Below are 18,968 nucleotides of genomic sequence, written 5' to 3' on the forward strand. Positions count from 1 at the left end.
TTCCCTTCACCAAGGTGGAGGGGTTCACAGATGCTGGTTTCCCAGCCACCCCTTCTTTGGAGCCGAGCCTGACGGCGTTTTTTGGGGTGAGACAGGCCAACGTGATCGCCGGACGGCGCCCTACGTTGGCCTCCCCCAGGGACCAGTATGTTGCCCGCCAGGTCGACCGGGTGCACCAGTGTGCCTTTCAGGCGTCGGCGTCGGCGAACAACATCGCGCTGCTCTCAAACTCGGTGGTGACGCTGGTGGAGCGGTCCACCACCTTGGCCGCTGATGAAGCGGAGGAGATCGGCAAGGCGGCCAGCACGGCGCTCACACTGTGCGCGTCCGTCGCTGTCTCCCAGGCGAGGATCGCCGCGTGGGTGACGCAGATTCAGCGCCACCTCTGGCTGCAGCAGGCGTCACTTACGGAGACGGCCAGGAAGGTGCTTCTGGACGCTCCAATCAGCCCGGACGGGCTGTTCGGACCCCAGTTCCACGCCATGGTGGAGTCCATGAAGTCGGCTGCAGAACAGGCGGATGACATCCGCCAGCACGTCAGCTGGCTCCAGCCTGCTGGGCGGCCACAGCGGCATCAACGCCCGCAGCAGGCCGCAGCGTCCGACCCGGCCACAGCGGCAGGCGGAGAGACGCCCACAGCCGCGGCGTCAGGGCCTTCAGCGGCTGCAGGGGCTCCGTCCCACGTCTCCGCTCCCCCGCCACCCCAGAGACAAAGGGGTCTTCCAGCGGTGGGTCAACGGGGAGCGAGGCACTCCCGCTCTTGGTCTGCTCCACCAGAGCCTCCGAGGAAGCAGCAGAGACGTTTTTGACGTGTTGGGGTTGTGTGGAAAATAAAAGGAGAGTTCATTTTCCAACTTTTTGTCTGAGTCATCAGTATCAAGTGTTTTTTCACCCCCCACTCTGTGTAAGAGGCTGCAGTTTTTAATCTATCGGTTAATAAACTGCAGAGTTCGCTAATTAAGCCAGCTGCCACCAATCTGTTGATTAGTAGACAGCAGGGCTCGCTGCAGAAGCCTGCTGGTTTTAACCTATCGGTTAATGAACCGCAGAGCTCGCGGCATTCCTCTGTCCGAGATACGTCTCCTCCACACATAATAAGCCCATGAGCGCAGTTATGACGCCTCATGTGGACGTCACGGCACACACCTCCACTCATCCCCTGAGCGTGTACACGCCTCATGATGAGAGCCGGAGTGAAACGCAGCGTGTGGAGGCTCCCTCACAGCCCTTTTGCTCCAGGCCCACCTTGGTTTGCCTCACGGGCTGCGGCGGCGAGGGCTCTGACGTGGCTCGTCGCCATGACGACCACAACACATCTCGAGCATGTGCGCCCGCTCTCAGAGTGTTTCTCAGAGTGGTAGCGCGTGTGTCTGATGGACAGATGTATGAGCAGGCTGATCAGCAGAGGGGTCTGTCAAAGCCTGGGTTTCATAATGAATTTGGAGAAGAGCTGCCCTCTCCCCTCTCACATTCATTTATCTGGGAGTGGAATTAAACTCAGCCAGCAGAGCGCGGCTCTTGCGGCAGCGAGTGGAGGAACTGCAGCGAGATCTCCTCCGGCGTGTCTAAACCCGCACAGCCCTCTCCGTGACGCAGCTGCTCGGCATTGGCGTCAGCTGGTCACGCGGTGATCCCCATGGGTCTCCCCCACAGGAGGAGACTCCAGAGGTGGGTCATTCGCTGCAGAAGCCTGCTGTTTTAACCTATTGGTTTATAAACTGCATAGCGCGCGGCATTCCTCTGTCCCAGATATGCCTCATACAGAGCACGGTCATGACGACCATTACAGCATATCACAGAGAAGCCTCTCCAACGGGGGAGTGAGACCCATCCTTGATCTGTCAGTATTCCCATGCTGACGATCAAACAGGTGCTGGAATGTGTTCATCAGGACGACTGGTTCACTTCCATAAACTGGAAGCACATATACTTCCATGTAGCCTATCATCATCCTGAAACTCAGGAAATTCCTGCGTTTCTCTTTTCAGGGAAATATCAGACCAGACAATCGTCTGCCGTTCGGATGTTCCCTGGCTCCTCGCATCAAGTGTATAGAAGGCTGGAGCCACTACACAGAGGATGGATGAGAGAGTGTGGTTTTATCTGGACAATCTGCAATTGCTGGTCGCTCCAGGGAGGAAGTCGCTTTACAGACGTTACATCTCGTATCGCATCTGTCAAAGCTTGGTTTCCATAATGGATTTGAAGAAGAGCTGTCCTCTTCCCCCCCAGATATTCATTTATCTGCGAGTGGAATAAAACTCAGCCAGCAGAGGGCGGCTCTCGCTGCAGCGAGTGGAGGAACTGACAGCTCCCTATCCAGCGTGTCACATCCCACAGCGTGGTGACAGCCCTCTCCGTGATACAGCTGCTCAGCATGACGTCAGCTGATCACGTGGGGATTCCCCGGGGTCTCCCCCACAGGAGGGGTCTCCAGAGGTGGTTCATTCGCCCACGCACCGACCCCGTGCGTCAGAGGTAAATGTGCTGGAGCTGTTCTCCGGGTTGGGAAGTATTCCAGCACTTCGCCCCGTTGCTGTACAATCAAACATGTGTTGATTCGCCCAGCCAACAGGCCACGGCAGCCTACCTCAATCGCCAGGGAGGACAGCCGTTATGCTAACCCGGCTTCATGCCTAAGGCTAAGGTCATCACAAACTCTTTTAGGTCAAGAGTGATCACCCTGGCTGGCTTCTTTCCCCCTCCTCAGCAGGTCGGAGGAAGAAGCCACGTCTCATCTCAGCTGTCCTGCTATGTGGCGCGCACGGCTGCCTTGCGCCGTTCTCAGCGCCTGTTTGTGCATTATAGAGAGCGCTCGATAGGGCAGTCTCTATCTGCACAACGGCTGTCACACTGGCTGTGTGAAGCTGTGTCACATATGTCTCCGCTGGGGTGGATCCCCCGGAGAACATCAATGCGCACTCCACCAGAGGAATGTTTCCTCCTCCACGGCTTTGCACGGAGGAATGTCAGTGGAAGACATTTGCACTGCTGCTTCTTGGTCTTCTCCCTGTTCATTTATTCAATTTTATTTGAGGGATGTCTCCCATTCCTCTCTGACACACCCTGTGCTGAGTGTCTTGTCAGAGTGAGTGATGTTGGGGACCCAGCTGTGCGCTCTTCTGCCTGTCTGCACGCAGAGAGCTGCTATTCCCCCTCTTCTGTCACTGGGCAAAGTGTGACCTTCGTCTCTACTTTCTCACAGCGGACGGGTATGTATTATTCCCAGCCTTCGTCCTCTCATGGTAAATATTCATGTTATGATATATTCCAGGGACTGTGATGCGCCATTCGCATGGCGCAATAGGCATGGGTTATTATCTGAGCAGTTGTGTTTGTGCTTCTTGTACCGGGGCGACCCAGTGGGGCGCAGACTACATCTTGCTTCGCCCTTAACCCAATAGCGATAGCCTTAGAGGGCGAAGCCATATACGAAATAGAACTGAAGTTACCTACTGTAACTCCAGCTTCTATGAGTATTGGCGTAGCCCTCTAAGTTCTGGGCCCCACTGGCTCCACGAATAGCTGAAGAAAAGTTGTTTTGTGTGGGAGCAGATTGTCGGGCCTCCTTCCTATTTATACCGGAAGGGAGCCCGAGGGTGGGGCCCACCTTGCGGGCGGGCGTGGACTACAAGTGTTTCAGTGCTGCGCGGGTGCGCAGGGGGATTACCCAATAGCGATAGCCTTAGAGGGCTACGCCAATACTCATAGAAGCTGGAGTTACAGTAGGTAACTTCAGTTACTGCAGTAGAGATACACGGACCAATCAGAAGACAGCGTGTGAACACCTCAGTTTATTTACAGAAACACTTTAAACACGGTTCAGAAGAAATACTCCAAAAACTACAAAAAAGATTAAAAACATACTCTCTCTCACACACACACACACACACAACCACAAACACACACACACACACACACACACACACAACCACAAACACACGCACACAGCCACACACACACAAACACACACACACAGAGCATGCAGCATTAGTTAATACAGTAAAATATCCATGGTTGTATAAAAGCTGATTGTTATTCTGCAGAGCGGGAAATCAGAGCTGAGCTTCAGACTGAAAGCAAGGTAACACACCTGTAACATCAGGTAACACACCTGTAACATCAGGTAACACACCTGTAACATCAGGTAACACACCTGTAACATCAAACCATAATAAATAATATACCTGTTTCTCCTGGGACATGTCTCCATGCTCTAATGTTCAGAAAGCTCTTTATTTTTCTCACACTGCCCGTGCTGCAGCTCCTCTTTTCACCCTCTGTCTGAAACCAGAGCCCAGTCTGCTCTGATTGGTTAGCTGGCCGGCTCTGTTGTGATTGGTCAACCAGATTAGAGATGTCCCGCCCCTTAGCCTATCACGTACAATGTGTTGGAGCGCTAGCCAATAGGAGCGTGAGTGTTATTTAATGATGTCACTGTGTTCAGGAAGTAAACAAAGGAGTCCAGTGGAGACGTTTCAGGGAGAGGTTAGATAACATTAATAAGATAATAAGATAATAAGATAATAAGACAATAAGATAAACTAGAAAAAGGTTTTTTTTCAGTCTGAAGAAGTCAGTTTCTAATTTCCTGTGAAACGGCTGGTTAGCACTGTTAGCATTGTTAGCATCCCTGACAGTAACCACTGCATGCTGTTAGCCACACATTAGCACGTTAGCTTGTTAAAAAAACCTGAGCACCGGCTAAGATAACAATGCTAACAGGTTTCGCTCGTTAGAATAACACCGCAAGTTATTCGAGCAAAAACACTGAAACGCCCCGAAGATTACAAAACTCAGAGTTAGCTTAGCAACATAGCGGTAGCTCCGCGGCGCCACCTAGCTAACGGGCTGAAACACCCCGAGCTAACGGCGCCGCGGGGACAGTAGCTTTAATGCACACCATAATAATAAGAGCTATAACACTAAGAAGCTTTATATATTTAGAGTTATAGTAATATCAGCTCAAACACCTCGTTAGCTCGCTGCTAGCACACACCATTGATCCCGGTGGGAAATGCTAACAACGCTAACAAGTCCCGAGTCACCGGGAGGAGCCCGAAAAACAAAATGGCGGCAAAACGAAGCAGAGCCGAAACAGGAAACACAAAGTCAAATCTCATGCAGAAACACCTGTACAGGTAAACACTGAGGAGGGGGGGGGAGGAGGAGGAGGAGCATCTTCATGCAGAACTGAATCCATGATGTACTGAAGGTGGGGGGGGGGGGGGGTCATGTTATAAAGTGAGTTCCTCGTTAACAACACCTGAGGTACGGAGGCCCAGAGGAGACAAACAGGAAGCTGTCATCACTCACTAATATTAAAACGTAATGTTCACTTTCAGGTCTCATAACGACTCATTGATGACAGGTCATTAGCGTCCTGTTGCCCCTCCTGGGCCTCCGTAGATTTATTATATATTTAACGTGATTCAGGTTTCAGGACCGAAACACCGTCATGTTCTCCCTCTCTTCTTCATCTGAACTAACGAGGCAGCAGACAGCTCGTTAAGGTCCAGCTCGTTAAGGCCATGCTCGTTAAGTACCCGCTCGTTAAAGCCATGCTCGCTAAGTACCCGCTTGTTTAGTACCCGCTCGTTTAGTACCCGCTCGTTAAGGCCCTGCTCGTTAAGGCCCTGCTCGTTAAGGCCCTGCTCGTTAAGGCCCTGCTCGTTAGCACAGGTGTGGGGGGGGTGATGGAAGATCGCAGGTGGAAGCTCGGAGCTCCCGGAGCCCGATGGAAGCAGAAATGAACAAAACGATAAATACTTTTACAATCATAATATTTAATATCACTGTAATAATCAATCATTAGTAATAATGATTGATTATTGCAGGAAGTTACCGTGAGAGAGGTACATTCAGTCTCTCTCACCACCTTCAGACCCAGTTATCTCGTTATCAGACCGTCATCACCTGACGTCATTAATTACCTATGTGTTAATTGGTTGTCTTAACGAGATAACGGGTCTAATAGTAATTAGTAACCATGGCAACCAGTATAAAGAGTAAACACAGTTTCAGGAAACCTCGTATCTCCAGAATTCATTCTAATATTGAGGTGTTTGGGGGCTAATGAAGATCTAATTACAGGTGTGTTAAGGCGGTCCTCTGTCCTGTCAATCATCCTGACGGAGTTACGAGGTTTCCACGCGTCGTTACATTCGGAGCAGCTGATTGGCTGAGCACAAGGGGGCGTGGCTGGAGCCCAAAGAGCTGAGAAGAGGAAGCTGATTGGCTGATTGTGCAACGCTGGCCCCGCCCCTCTCCTCTCAAACTTCCTGTGTGATGTCACACGCCCGGCCCGCTGTCAATCAATCAGTTGTCAAGGCGACGCCTGTGGCCCCATCAAAGTCCCGCCCCCTCAGGCAGTCAGCTGGAGGAACAAAAACATTTTCAAAAAACAAGATTTTCACAGCTTAGTAAATATCACGGAAGCCCCGCCCCTCACTTGTTTAAAGATTTTCACAATAAGAGCGCAGACTACTTTTTAACACTAGGAAGATTTTCACAATAAGAGCGCAGACTACTTTTTAACACTAGGAAGATTTTCACAATAAGAGCGCAGACTACTTTTTAACACTAGGAAGATTTTCACAATAAGAGCGCAGACTACTTTTTAACACTAGGAAGATTTTCACAATAAGAGTGCAGACTACTTTTTAACACTAGGAAGATTTTCACAATAAGAGCGCAGACTACTTTTTAACACTAGGAAGATTTTCACAATAAGAGCACAGACTACCTTTTAACCCTAGGAAGATGTTCACAACAAGAGCGCAGACTACTTTTTAACACTAGGAAGATTTTCACAATAAGAGCGCAGACTAGCCTCATTTGCTGAGCGTGGAGGGGGAGATTTTCACAATAAGAGCGCAGACTAGTCTCACTTGCTGAGCATGGAGGGGGAGATTTTCAAAATAAGAGCACAGACTACCCTCACTTGCTGAGCGTGGAGGGGGAGATTTTCACAATAAGAGCACAGACTACCCTCACTTGCTGAGCGTGGAGGGGGAGATTTTCACAATAAGAGCACACCCTCACTTGCTGAGCCTGGAGGGGGAGATTTTCACAATAAGAGCACACCCCTCACTTGCTGAGCCTGGAGGGGGAGATTTTCACAATAAGAGCACACCCTCACTTGCTGAGCGTGGAGGGGGATCCTGAGCGGTGGAAGTGGACGATCTGCCACTTCCCGTCCCGGCGGTGCCAGACTCTGGTCTCTTCTGATTGGGCGGTGCGGGGCGTGCCGTTAGCATCGATGTACTGAGTGACCCGGATGTAGGCGATGCAGGCGGCCTCCTCGCCCACCAGGTGGATGTGAGGGTTCAGGATGGTGGTGTGCACCGGCTTACTGTTCTTAGACCACACTGAGGGGGAGGGGACACAGCGTTACACACAGGAAGTACCACAATAAGAGTCTTATATTGTTACAGGAGAGAGAGTCTGCTCACAGTTTTCAAAATAAAAGCGGTGGAAGTCCAGGCCTTCGACCAGATTCCCCAGAGCCTCGGGTTCAAAGGCCGTCACAGAGGGGTCGCACATCTTACTGCAGGAAGCACAGGGTTTTCACAATAAGAGCACATCTTACTGCAGGAAGCACGGGGTTTTCACAATAAGAGCACATCTTACTGCAGGAAGCACGGGGTTTTCACAATAAGAGCACATCTTACTGCAGGAAGCACAGGGTTTTCACAATAAGAGCACATCTTACTGCTGGAAACACAGGGTTTTCACAATAAGAGCACATCTTACTGCAGGAAGCAAAGGGTTTTCACAATAAGAGCACAGACTACTCCACAATGGGTGGATTTTCACAATAAGAGTCTTACGTGTAGCTCTCAAAGTCTCCGTTGCTGATCGCCTCGATGAGCTGCTCCGTCACTTTAATGATGTCCTGCTTCCTCACTGAGAGACACACAGAATAATAACAATAATAATAACAATAATAAATAATAACAATAATAATAACGATAATAAAGACAGTTTTGTTTACCTCTGGTGTCTTCGTCCTCGATGGTGGTGTTGGTGCTCTCAGATGATTCCTACAACAACAACAACACCAGCTCACACGGCCATCTGATTGGCTGACAAACTTAAAGATGGCAGGTCTTATCTAATAAGAGCCAATCAGGTGGTTGAACAGAGTTTGGACGGGGATATTGTGAATGGGAAGTAGTGGAGTACAAATACTTCGTTACTGTACTTAAGTACATTTCTCTGGTATCAGTACTTCCACTACTTGTTTTTCTGACCACTTTTTACTTCTTACATTTTGAACCCAAATACCTGTACTTTCTACTTCTTACATGTTGAACACAAACACCTGTACTTTCTACTTCTTACATGTTGAACACAAATACCTGTACTTTCTACTTCTTACATGTTGAACACAAACACCTGTACTTTCTACTTCTTACATGTTGAACACAAATACCTGAACTTTCTACTTCTTACATGTTGAACCCAAATACCTGTACTTTCTACTTCTTACATGTTGAACACAAATACCTGAACTTTCTACTTCTTACATGTTGAACACAAACACCTGTACTTTCTACTTCTTACATGTTGAACACAAATACCTGTACTTTCTACTTCTTACATTTTGAACACAAATAACCTGTACTTTCTACTTCTTACATGTTGAACACAAATACCTGTACTTTCTACTTCTTACATGTTGAACCCAAATACCTGTACTTTCTACCTCTTACATGTTGAACACAAATACCTGTACTTTCTACTTCTTACATGTTGAACACAAATACCTGTACTTTCTACTCCTTACATTTCCCAAACAGGCTGGTTCCTTTAGTTTGAATGTGTGTTTGGTGGCGTGATCATTATTATTTAGAGTCATTGCGTGCCTATTGATTTGAACACGATCCGTGTATCCATCATTTCCTGGTCTTCTCTAAAGAAGAGGGACCAATGAAAACGTTTGTCATGTTGCCGTTGTTCAGCATGGAAACATTCATTAGCTAACAATGACATTATTGTTCTATTAATATAAAGGGAGGTCAGGTACTCTTTAAAACAGCTGCTAGTTATGGGTACTTTTTACTGAAGTACATTTCAAAGCCCTCTTTACTTTGACTTGAGTAAAGAAGTTTAGTCAGTACTTCTACTTTCAACAGAGTATTTTTAAACACGAGTATCTGTACTTCTACTTCAGTAAAGGATGTGTGTACTTCTACCTGAGTAAAGGATGTGTGTACTTCTACTTGAGTAAAGGATGTGTGTACTTCTACTTGAGTAAAGGATGTGTGTACTTCTACTTGAGTAAAGGATGTGTGTACTTCTACTTGAGTAAAGGATGTGTGTACTTCTACTCGAGCAAAGGATGTGTGAAGAGTGTGTACCTTGACTCCGTCGGCCTTCTTGTTGCCGCTCTTCCCTCCTGATCGGGGGATGAAGACGATGAGGAAGAGGATCATCAAAGTCACAAAGAACGGGACAAACACCAAGAACAGGAGAGACACCATCGCACAGGAGACACTTCAGAATACAACTGAAGCTCCACTTTCAGAGGAAACACATAAATCCAGAGCTCCTGCTCGACAGCCGGCAGACAGACAGTCAAAGACTCTACAGAGAGAGACAGACAGTTATAGAGACAGGCAGACAGACAGTCAAAGACTCTACAGAGAGAGACAGACAGTTATAGAGACAGGCAGACAGACAGTCAAAGACTCTACAGAGAGAGACAGACAGTTATAGAGACAGGCAGCTGGGTCACTGAGGGGAGTGGAGGCCAAATTTAGGATCCACTCGAGAGCAGAAACACATTCCTGTCGGTTCAACACTCACTTTCACTCATTACGCCTGAACACAACACGTCTCTACTTTAAAGAGTCCTCTCCTGCTGATGTTCAGGTGTATATCAGTATGTAGTGTCTCTACTTTAAAGAGTCCTCTCCTGCTGATGTTCAGGTGTATTGTTCTCATACTGCCTGTGCTGCTCACCCTCTGTCTGAAACCAGAGCCCAGTCTGCTCTGATGTGTTGGAGCGCTAGCCAATAGAAGCAGCGTGAGTGTTCCGCAGTGATGTCACTATGGAACACTCTACAGCACAGGAAGAGGATAGGGTATCTTATAATAGAAGAAAATACATTAGATATAAACACATTAAAAAGTAATGTATTTATATTTAAAGGTAGGGTAGGTAAGTTTGAGAAACCGGCTCGAGATCGCTAGAATTTGAAAATACACGACCGGAGAAAATCTGCTTCTTCCTTACAGAGCCCCTCCTCCAACACACACGAACGCGCACATGACCAATGAGGGCACGAGATAGGTTTGTGCACAGATGGAAGGCTGACAGGCAGGTAGGCCATCCAGTTATTTTAGCTGGGCCGGCTAAAATGATTGGTCGTGCTTTTTACAGTACTACGGCTTCCACAGATGACATTTGTTTATGGATTTTTTGTCAAAGCACTTCAGATATTCATTGCTATCTGGATGTTAAGAGCATTCCATGGAATATAACAAAAAGTGTATCTCGAGCCGGTTTCTCAAACTTACCTACCCCACCTTTAAATGCAGCTTCTCTCTGGCTCTCTCTCTGTGGTTCCTCAGTGTGTTTGAAACCTTAGGACAGCTGCACACACACACACACACACAGGCACACACACGCACGCACGCACGCACACACACACACACACACACACCCACACCACACACACACACACCACACACACACACACACACACACACACACACACACACACACACACACACACACACACACACACACACACACACACACACACACACACACACACACACAGGAAGCAGCTCACCTGAGAAGTTCCTGGTGGCCAACATGGTGGTGAGGATGGCTCCCTGAGGGGGATATTAATCATTGTCAGCATTTTCACAATAAGAGCCAAACATCTGGACTTTAACGATGTCACCGACCTTCAGCTTCCTCCTGGCGTTGAACTTCTTCAGACACTCGACCGTCTCCTGTCTGTGCATACAGGAAGCCACGGTGCTGCGATGCTGAGGGGAGAGGGGGGGTTAGGGAGGGAGGGTGTGGGTGGTGTGTGTGTGTGTGTGTGTGTGTGTGTGTGTGTGTGTGTGTGTGTGTGTGTGTGTGTGTGTGTGTGTGTGTGTGTGTGTGTGTGTGTGTGTGTGTGTCTCACAGAGATCCAGGGGTGCTTCAGGGCCTCAGCTGCTGTGATCCTCTTGGCTGGGTTGATGGTCAGCATCTTGTTGATCAGGTCTTTGGCTTCAGGAGTCACCGTGTCCCACTCAGGGGACGGGAACTGCAAGGAAACACTACAGGTGATCTACAGGTGATCCACAGGTGATCTACACGTGATCTACAGGTGATCTACAGGTGATCTACAGGTGATCTACACTACAGGTGATCTACAGGTGATCTACAGGTGATCTACACTACAGGTGATCTACAGGTGATCTACAGGTGATCTACAGGTGATCTACACTACAGGTGATCGACAGATGATATACAGGTGATCTACAGGTGATCCACAGGTGATCCACAGGTGAGTAACCTACAGGTGATCTACAGGTGATCCACAGGGGATCCACAGGTGAGTAACCTACAGGTGATCTACAGGTGATCCACAGGTGATCTACAGGTGATCTACAGGTGATCTACAGGTGAGTAACCTACAAGTGATCCACAGGTGATCCACAGGTGATCTACAGGTGAGTGACCGACAGGTGACCTACATCATAGGCTCCAGCTTTGATCTGCTGATAGAGACGATGTTGATCTTCATCCCAGAACGGAGGATAACCGACCAATAAGATGTAGAGAATCACACCTGAGAGAGAGAAACACACACACATGAGAGAGAGAAACACACACACCTGAGGAAACACACACACCTGAGAGAGGAGAGGACACAAGGAGACGAGGAAAGGAAAGAAGGAAGCATCAGAGGAGAGACTGACCACAGGCCCAGAGGTCCACTGCTTTCCCGTAAGGATCCTTCCTCAAAACCTCCGGGGACAGGTAACCCGGGGTCCCTGCAAAGCCTGGAAACAAACACACACACACACACATCATTATTAAGCTTTATTATAAAATAAAACAACATTAATTCATAACAGAAATAAAAGTAATATACAGCAGTATTACTGCAGTATATTACTTCAGTATTACTTCAGTACTAGTGTAGTATTAGTGTAGTATTACAGCACTAATACTACAGTATTACAGCAGTAATACTGCAGTATTAGTGTAGTATTACAGTAGTATAAGTGTAGTATTAGTATGTGTGTGTACTCACCAAACCACGCCTGCTGTTCTCCTTCGACCTCGATGGCAAGGCCGAAGTCGGCGAGTTTCACCGCGGCTCCTTTAGACTTCGATGCTAACAGCAGGTTCTCTGGCTGCAGACACAGGAGATGCTAACATGCTAACTCTGCCCACAGGTTTACATTAGAGATGTTAACAGGCTAACTCTGCCCACAGGTTTACATTAGAGATGCTAACAGGCTAATTCTGCCCACAGGTTTACATTAGAGATGCTAACATGCTAACTCTGCCCACAGGTTTACATTAGAGATGCTAACAGGCTAACTCTGCCCACAGGTTTACATTAGAGATGCTAACAGGCTAACTCTGCCCACTGGTTTACATTAGAGAAGCTAACAGGCTAACTCTGCCCACAGGTTTACATTAGAGAAGCTAACAGGCTAACTCTGCCCACAGGTTTACATTAGAGAAGCTAACAGGCTAACTCTGCCCACTGGTTTACATTAGAGAAGCTAACAGGCTAACTCTGCCCACTGGTTTACATTAGAGAAGCTAACAGGCTAACTCTGCCAACAGGTTTACATTAGAGATGCTAACAGGCTAACTCTGCCCACTGGTTTACATTAGAGAAGCTAACAGGCTAACTCTGCCCACTGGTTTACATTAGAGAAGCTAACAGGCTAACTCTGCCCACTGGTTTACATTAGAGAAGATAACAGGCTAACTCAGCCCACTGGTTTACATTAGAGAAGCTAACAGGCTAACTCTGCCCACAGGTTTACATTAGAGAAGCTAACAGGCTAACTCTGCCCACAGGTTTACATTAGAGAAGCTAACATACTAACTCTGCCAACAGGTTTACATTAGAGAAGCTAACAGTCTAACTCTGCCCACAGGTTTACATTAGAGAAGCTAACAGGCTAACTCTGCCCACAGGTTTACATTAGAGAAGCTAACAGGCTAACTCTGCCCACAGGTTTATATTAGAGAAGCTAACATGCTAACTCTGCCAACAGGTTTACATTAGAGAAGCTAACAGGCTAACTCTGCCAACAGGTTCACATTAGAGATGCTAACAGGCTAACTATGCCCACAGGTTTACATTAGAGAAGCTAACAGGCTAACTCTGCCCACTGGTTTACATTAGAGAAGCTAACAGGCTAACTCTGCCCACAGGTTTACATTAGAGAAGCTAACAGGCTAACTCTGCCCACAGGTTTACATTAGAGATGCTAACAGGCTAACTCTGCCCACAGGTTTACATTAGAGAAGATAACAGGCAAACTCTGTCCACATGTTTACATTAGAGAAGCTAACAGGCTAACTCTGCCCACAGGTTTACATTAGAGAAGCTAACAGGTTAACTCTGCCAACAGGTTTACATTAGAGAAGCTAACAGGCTAACTCTGCCCACTGGTTTACATTAGAGAAGCTAACAGGCTAACTCCTCCCGCTGGTTTACATTAGAGAAGCTAACAGGTTAACTCTGCCAACAGGTTTACATTAGAGAAGCTAACAGGCTAACTCTGCCCACAGGTTTACATTAGAGAAGCTAACAGGCTAACTCTGCCCACTGGTTTACATTAGAGAAGCTAACAGGCTAACTCCTCCCGCTGGTTTACATTAGAGAAGCTAACAGGTTAACTCTGCCAACAGGTTTACATTAGAGAAGCTAACAGGCTAACTCTGCCCACAGGTTTACATTAGAGAAGCTAACAGGCTAACTCTGCCCACAGGTTTACATAGAGTGGCGAAGTCCCTCCCCTTCCGGTGGACCTCCATGGGACCTTATTTCGGAAAAATTATGTATTGAAGTCAATGGAGAGAGAAAGATTATCTTTCGATCCCGTTTGAATTGTGCCACGAATTACACATATGATGTTTGTCAATTTAAAAGATAATTTTGCAAGTCAAAAAAAATAAAACGTGTCGTAAAACTGTGAAGTAACACATTTGTTTGTGTGAAACGCTCAATGAACTACATCTTTGGTCAACAACACACGTCACCAAGATGGCCGTCACTACTGTCTTGTCAACAAAACGATTGACTACCCTCACTATCACCACAATGAAACACGTCCAGAAGAATGTCATGCAAAGCTGCCTGCCTGCCTTCCTTTGATTCTCTCTGAACTGCCTGGTCTTTTTAATTTCAACCATTTGTGCAGATAGCATGAAGTAGAAAAGATCGCCGATCGCCGATGCTAGCGTTAGCGTTAGCATTTCTCCCCCGGGCTTATATTGTGTATTATAAAATGATCACACCGGTGACAGTACTCTTCAAAGGGTTCACGAAATATGACTACTACTCTTACTGTTTAACATTTTGGGTTACTTAATGTTACTTCATGTTAAGGTTAATAAAAATGACAAGGCTGTAATGCTAACTAACGTGCTAGCTACTAGCTAGGTAGCTAACTTGATCAAGCCACTCCTGGTCCTTTCATCAGACGGGAAGCAAAAGAACGAGCAAGACCCATTGCTGGTATGATAACAACCTGGTACTAAGCACACAGGCATCTTGTTAAAGTTATCTTATCTTAGCCAGCGCCATATTCAGGGTTGCCAACTCTCACGCATCTGGCGTGTGACACACGCTTTCACTCTCAATCTCACGCTCTCACGCTGCCCAAACTATTCTCACGCCAAAAACAAGAATACCGAAGACTAGAAACGGTTTTGAAAACTTTTGTCACGTAGTGATCGTCTTCTGAATAGAACATCTTTGATAATGTCTTCTGGCCAATCAGAATCACGATAACGGCGTGGTGTTGTTGCAGGAAGTCCGAACGGAGAATACTTTTGTGGTAGTACATCTCTATACATCGATACAACATTACTTGTTGATAGAAATCAACACGTAATGAAATAAGACCCCACGGTTTGATGATTGATAGGTGTGTGGGCTGTCTTTCATTTTGACACACAGAACAATGGGGGCTATCCACCCTTATCCACAATGTAAAGTAATTCACACAGCCTCTTCCCTCTTCTCTCTGTGAGGAGCAGCAGGTTCAGCTTTCAGAACAAAGTAACAAAAAACTAAAATGGCATTCATTTTTTTAAATATGTCGTGTAGTAATAGATGTATTTATTTTTCTTCTCAAGAGAGTACCAGAATGTGTATTTTATGTTAGTATTTCAAAAAATCTCCTGGGGGAGAATCCCCCCAGACCCCCCCGCAGGGGTTGGGTTTTCAGCATCTCAACTCTTTCACTTGTGGGGAAATTGCAGGATTGGCTCCACTTTTATTTACTACAAGACAAATGTGCCTTTTTATTTCATACAGTTCAATTTGGATTGAGACAGGGAAATAATCTAAACCTCACGCGTGGCGTTTCACTGTCGGGGGGAGCGTGTATGTAATTACATTGCAAATACTGACTTGAGCCCCACCACTATGGGTTAGCCCTACCATAGCTTACCCAACAAAAATACTCTGGAGCCGCAACTGCCGACCCGTATTGCGCATGCGCAGATCTAAGATCCAGTAGAAATGATAAAAAAGTAAAAGTCTGCTGCTTATTGTTCTACTAGGCCAAAATAGAGTCAAAGAGTATATGAGAGTGAGAGTGTGTTAATTAATATATTTGGCAGTTTGGAGTAAGTCTGTAGATTTGTTTGTGTGTGTGTGTTTCATGTATAGGCCTCTCACGATAATTAATTTTGTTGGATACATTTTCCCGGAAATTATTGCGATAAACGATAATATTGTCGGCACCGTTGTATGACCATTTTAGACCACTGACATAATGATAATATATAATTATAATTCAAGTACATCCTTTCAAACTGCTAGTCACATCCTCATGTAAATGGCAATTTATCGAGGTCAGAAAAGTTATCGAGTTCATTTTTATTTATCGTACGATAAGTCAATTAATTGCTTATCGCGACAGGCACACAATAAAACAGTGGAAACAAACATGTTTGACTTTCATTAGTGAATGAAACTGTGTGCCCTTTATAGTCTGTGTCCATTATTGTGTATTTGTATATTGTATATATATCCTATATGCTAAGGTCCCGCTGCTGACACGATAGCAGTCATTTCGTGCGCATATGTGTAATTAAACCGAATTAAACCCATGATATCAAAATCTCACTCCAGCCAGGTACCCAAAGTTGGCAACCCTGGCCATATAGATAGATTATATCTATATGGCGCTGATCTTAGCTATCTCTTAGTGGAGGAAAACAATTGTGACATCACTTACGCGACTCTGGGATTTGTAGTCTTTCTAGTTGCGTATTTTTCATAGTCTTATATTTCAACAGTTTTACGACAAACTGTGACTTTTTTGACATGGAAATTATTTTTTAAGATTGACAAACATCATATGTGTAATTCATGGCACAATTCAAACGGGATCGAAAGATAAGTTTTCTCTCTCCATTGACTGCAATACATTATTTTTCCGAAATAAGGTCCCATGGACCGGAAGTAGATGGGCGTGACTTCGCCACTCTATTAGAGAAGCTAACAGGCTAACTCCTCCCACTGGTTTACATTAGAGAAGCTAACAGGCTAACTCTGCCCACAGGTTTACATTAGAGAAGCTAACAGGCTAACTCTGCCCACAGGTTTACATTAGAGAAGCTAACAGGCTAACTCTGCCCACTGGTTTACATTAGAGAAGCTAACAGGCTAACTCCTCCCACTGGTTTACATTAGAGATGCTAACAGGCTAACTCTGCCCACGGGTTTACATTAGAGAAGCTAACAGGCTAACTCTGCCCACAGGTTTACATTATAGAAGCTAACAGGCTAACTCTGCCAACAGGTTTACATTGGAGAAGCTAACAGGCTAACTCCTCCCACAGGCCAACATTAGAGATGCTAACAGGCTAACTCTGCCCACTGGTTTACATTAGAGATGCTAACAGGCTAACTCTGCCCACAGGTTAACATTAGAGATGCTAACGTGTACCTTCAGGTCTCGGTGGACGACGCCCATCTGGTGACAGTGAAGCACGGCCTCCAGAATCTGCTGGATACAGTGACTGCACAGAGACAGGTCAGAGGTCAGAGGTCAGGGGTTCAGTGACAGTAGACCAATCAAGTGAAGTCTCGTTTGTTGTTGAGTATTTCCTACCTGGCGTCAGCTTCACTGTAATACTCTCGGGCTACAATATCTTCGAATAACTCTCCACCTGTTATCCTGAGAGAGAAAACATCATAACGTAACATACCATAACGTAATAACGTAACATACCGTAATGGTATGGTACGTTACGGTATGGTATGTCATGTTATGTCATGTTAACATACCGTAACGTTGCGGTATGTTAACGTAACATACAGGTAGGATTATGGTACTCACAGGTCGAAGATGAGGTAATGATGAAGCTCTTCTGAGATGCTGTCATGGAGCCGCACTGAGGAGAGAGAAAAGTTATCAGCAAGCTATATGCTACATGCTACATGCTACACACTACATACTACACGCTACATACTACCAGGGTTGGGTTGTAACGGAATACATGTAACGGCGTTACGTAATCAGAATACAAAAATCAAGTAACTGTATTCAGCTCGCGTTACATTTGAAAAACGAGTAATCTGATTACAGTTACTTTCGTAAACCTGAAGTGAATACATTTTGGATTACTTATTGGAATTATTGGTGGAAAGATTTCCTCACAACATTTAATATTCATTACTAAAGGTACAGCCGAATCATCACAGCGCACAAAACCTATTACCGCCGCAGATGGACCAAAAAAGGGAGCGTTTGAAAAAAATGTGCGGGTCCACTCAGTGAGACAATAACGAAACATGGAGGAACAAAAGTCTGCGTTTAAATCGTGGCGATATCGACACCACTTCGAATTTAAACAAGACCATGGGAAGAATATCACGGTCCAGTGTACCTTGTGTCTTCCAACCATCAATACACTGTCTGCATCAAAGGACTCCACGTCTAATCTCAAAAAGCACTTGGAGGTAAATCAACGTTTGCTTTTTTTTGCTCTCTTTATTGTTGAAATTATATGAAGTCCGTTATCCCGACTTCGACAAAGTTACCTTACTGTTTTATAAAAGGGAAATAAACACAGAACGAACACACACACACACACACACACACACACACACACACACACACACACACACACACACCACACACACACACACACACACACTCACGCCTTGGTGACCGGAGATCTCCTTTATAAAACTAATAAAAGGGGGAATAATCGGGCAGTTTGTGTGTGTGTGTGTGTGTGTGTGTGTGGGTGTGTGGGGTGTGTGTGTGGGTGTGGTGTGTGTGTGTGGTGGGGTGTGTGTGTGTTGTAGGGGTGTGTGGGTGTGTGTGTGTGTGTGTAGATGTGTGTGTGTGTGTGGGGTGTGTAGAGGGTGTGTGTGTGTGTGTGTGCTGTGTTGTGGTGTGTGCGTGTAGTGGTGTGTGGGTGTGTGTCGCGTGTGTGTGTGTAGTGTGTGTGTGTGTTGCCGTGGTGTGTGTGTGCGTGTGTGTGTGTGTGTGTGTGTGTGTGTGTGTGGGTGTTGTAGAGGTGTGTGTGTGTGTGGGTGTGTGTCGAGGTGTGTGTGTGTGTGTTGAGGTAGTGTGTGTGTGTGTGTGTGGTGTGTGTGTGTATGTATGTGTGTGTGTGGTTAAAACACATCAGCCTGCGGTCGCTCTTTAGCCTTTCTATTGACTCTGAAGGTAAACGCAGTGAAGGCGTGCGTGAAAGGAGGTGCGTGAAAGGAGGTGCGTGAAAGGCACCGCGC

The 18,968-nt window shown here is 46.3% G+C and overlaps 1 protein-coding gene across 2 annotated transcripts in view; it reads right to left on the bottom strand.

The window, feature by feature from the left end:
• Positions 1 to 3,776: 3,776 nt before the first annotated feature.
• Positions 3,777 to 18,968, bottom strand: part of camk2a (calcium/calmodulin-dependent protein kinase II alpha) — a 23,947-nt gene continuing 8,755 nt past the window's right edge. The window contains exons 4-18 of one of the 2 annotated variants that reach the window (XM_034140474.1): positions 17,563 to 17,617; positions 17,335 to 17,400; positions 17,170 to 17,242; positions 12,270 to 12,372; positions 11,932 to 12,015; positions 11,707 to 11,801; positions 11,151 to 11,273; positions 10,924 to 11,007; positions 10,806 to 10,848; positions 9,366 to 9,403; positions 7,997 to 8,045; positions 7,833 to 7,908; positions 7,455 to 7,549; positions 7,142 to 7,370; positions 3,777 to 6,376 (exon numbers count right to left, since the gene is read on the bottom strand). In XM_034140474.1, coding sequence (XP_033996365.1) covers positions 6,373 to 6,376; positions 7,142 to 7,370; positions 7,455 to 7,549; positions 7,833 to 7,908; positions 7,997 to 8,045; positions 9,366 to 9,403; positions 10,806 to 10,848; positions 10,924 to 11,007; positions 11,151 to 11,273; positions 11,707 to 11,801; positions 11,932 to 12,015; positions 12,270 to 12,372; positions 17,170 to 17,242; positions 17,335 to 17,400; positions 17,563 to 17,617 — 1,217 coding nt within the window. In that variant the 3' untranslated portion in view covers positions 3,777 to 6,372. Of the gene's footprint in view, positions 6,377 to 7,135; positions 7,371 to 7,454; positions 7,550 to 7,832; positions 7,909 to 7,996; positions 8,046 to 9,365; positions 9,404 to 10,805; positions 10,849 to 10,923; positions 11,008 to 11,150; positions 11,274 to 11,706; positions 11,802 to 11,931; positions 12,016 to 12,269; positions 12,373 to 17,169; positions 17,243 to 17,334; positions 17,401 to 17,562; positions 17,618 to 18,968 lie in introns of both variants that reach the window. The other variant, XM_034140475.1, reaches the window with a different exon arrangement.

Source organism: Trematomus bernacchii, unplaced genomic scaffold (assembly GCF_902827165.1).
Source record: "Trematomus bernacchii unplaced genomic scaffold, fTreBer1.1, whole genome shotgun sequence".
NCBI classification, from domain to species: domain Eukaryota; kingdom Metazoa; phylum Chordata; class Actinopteri; order Perciformes; family Nototheniidae; genus Trematomus; species Trematomus bernacchii.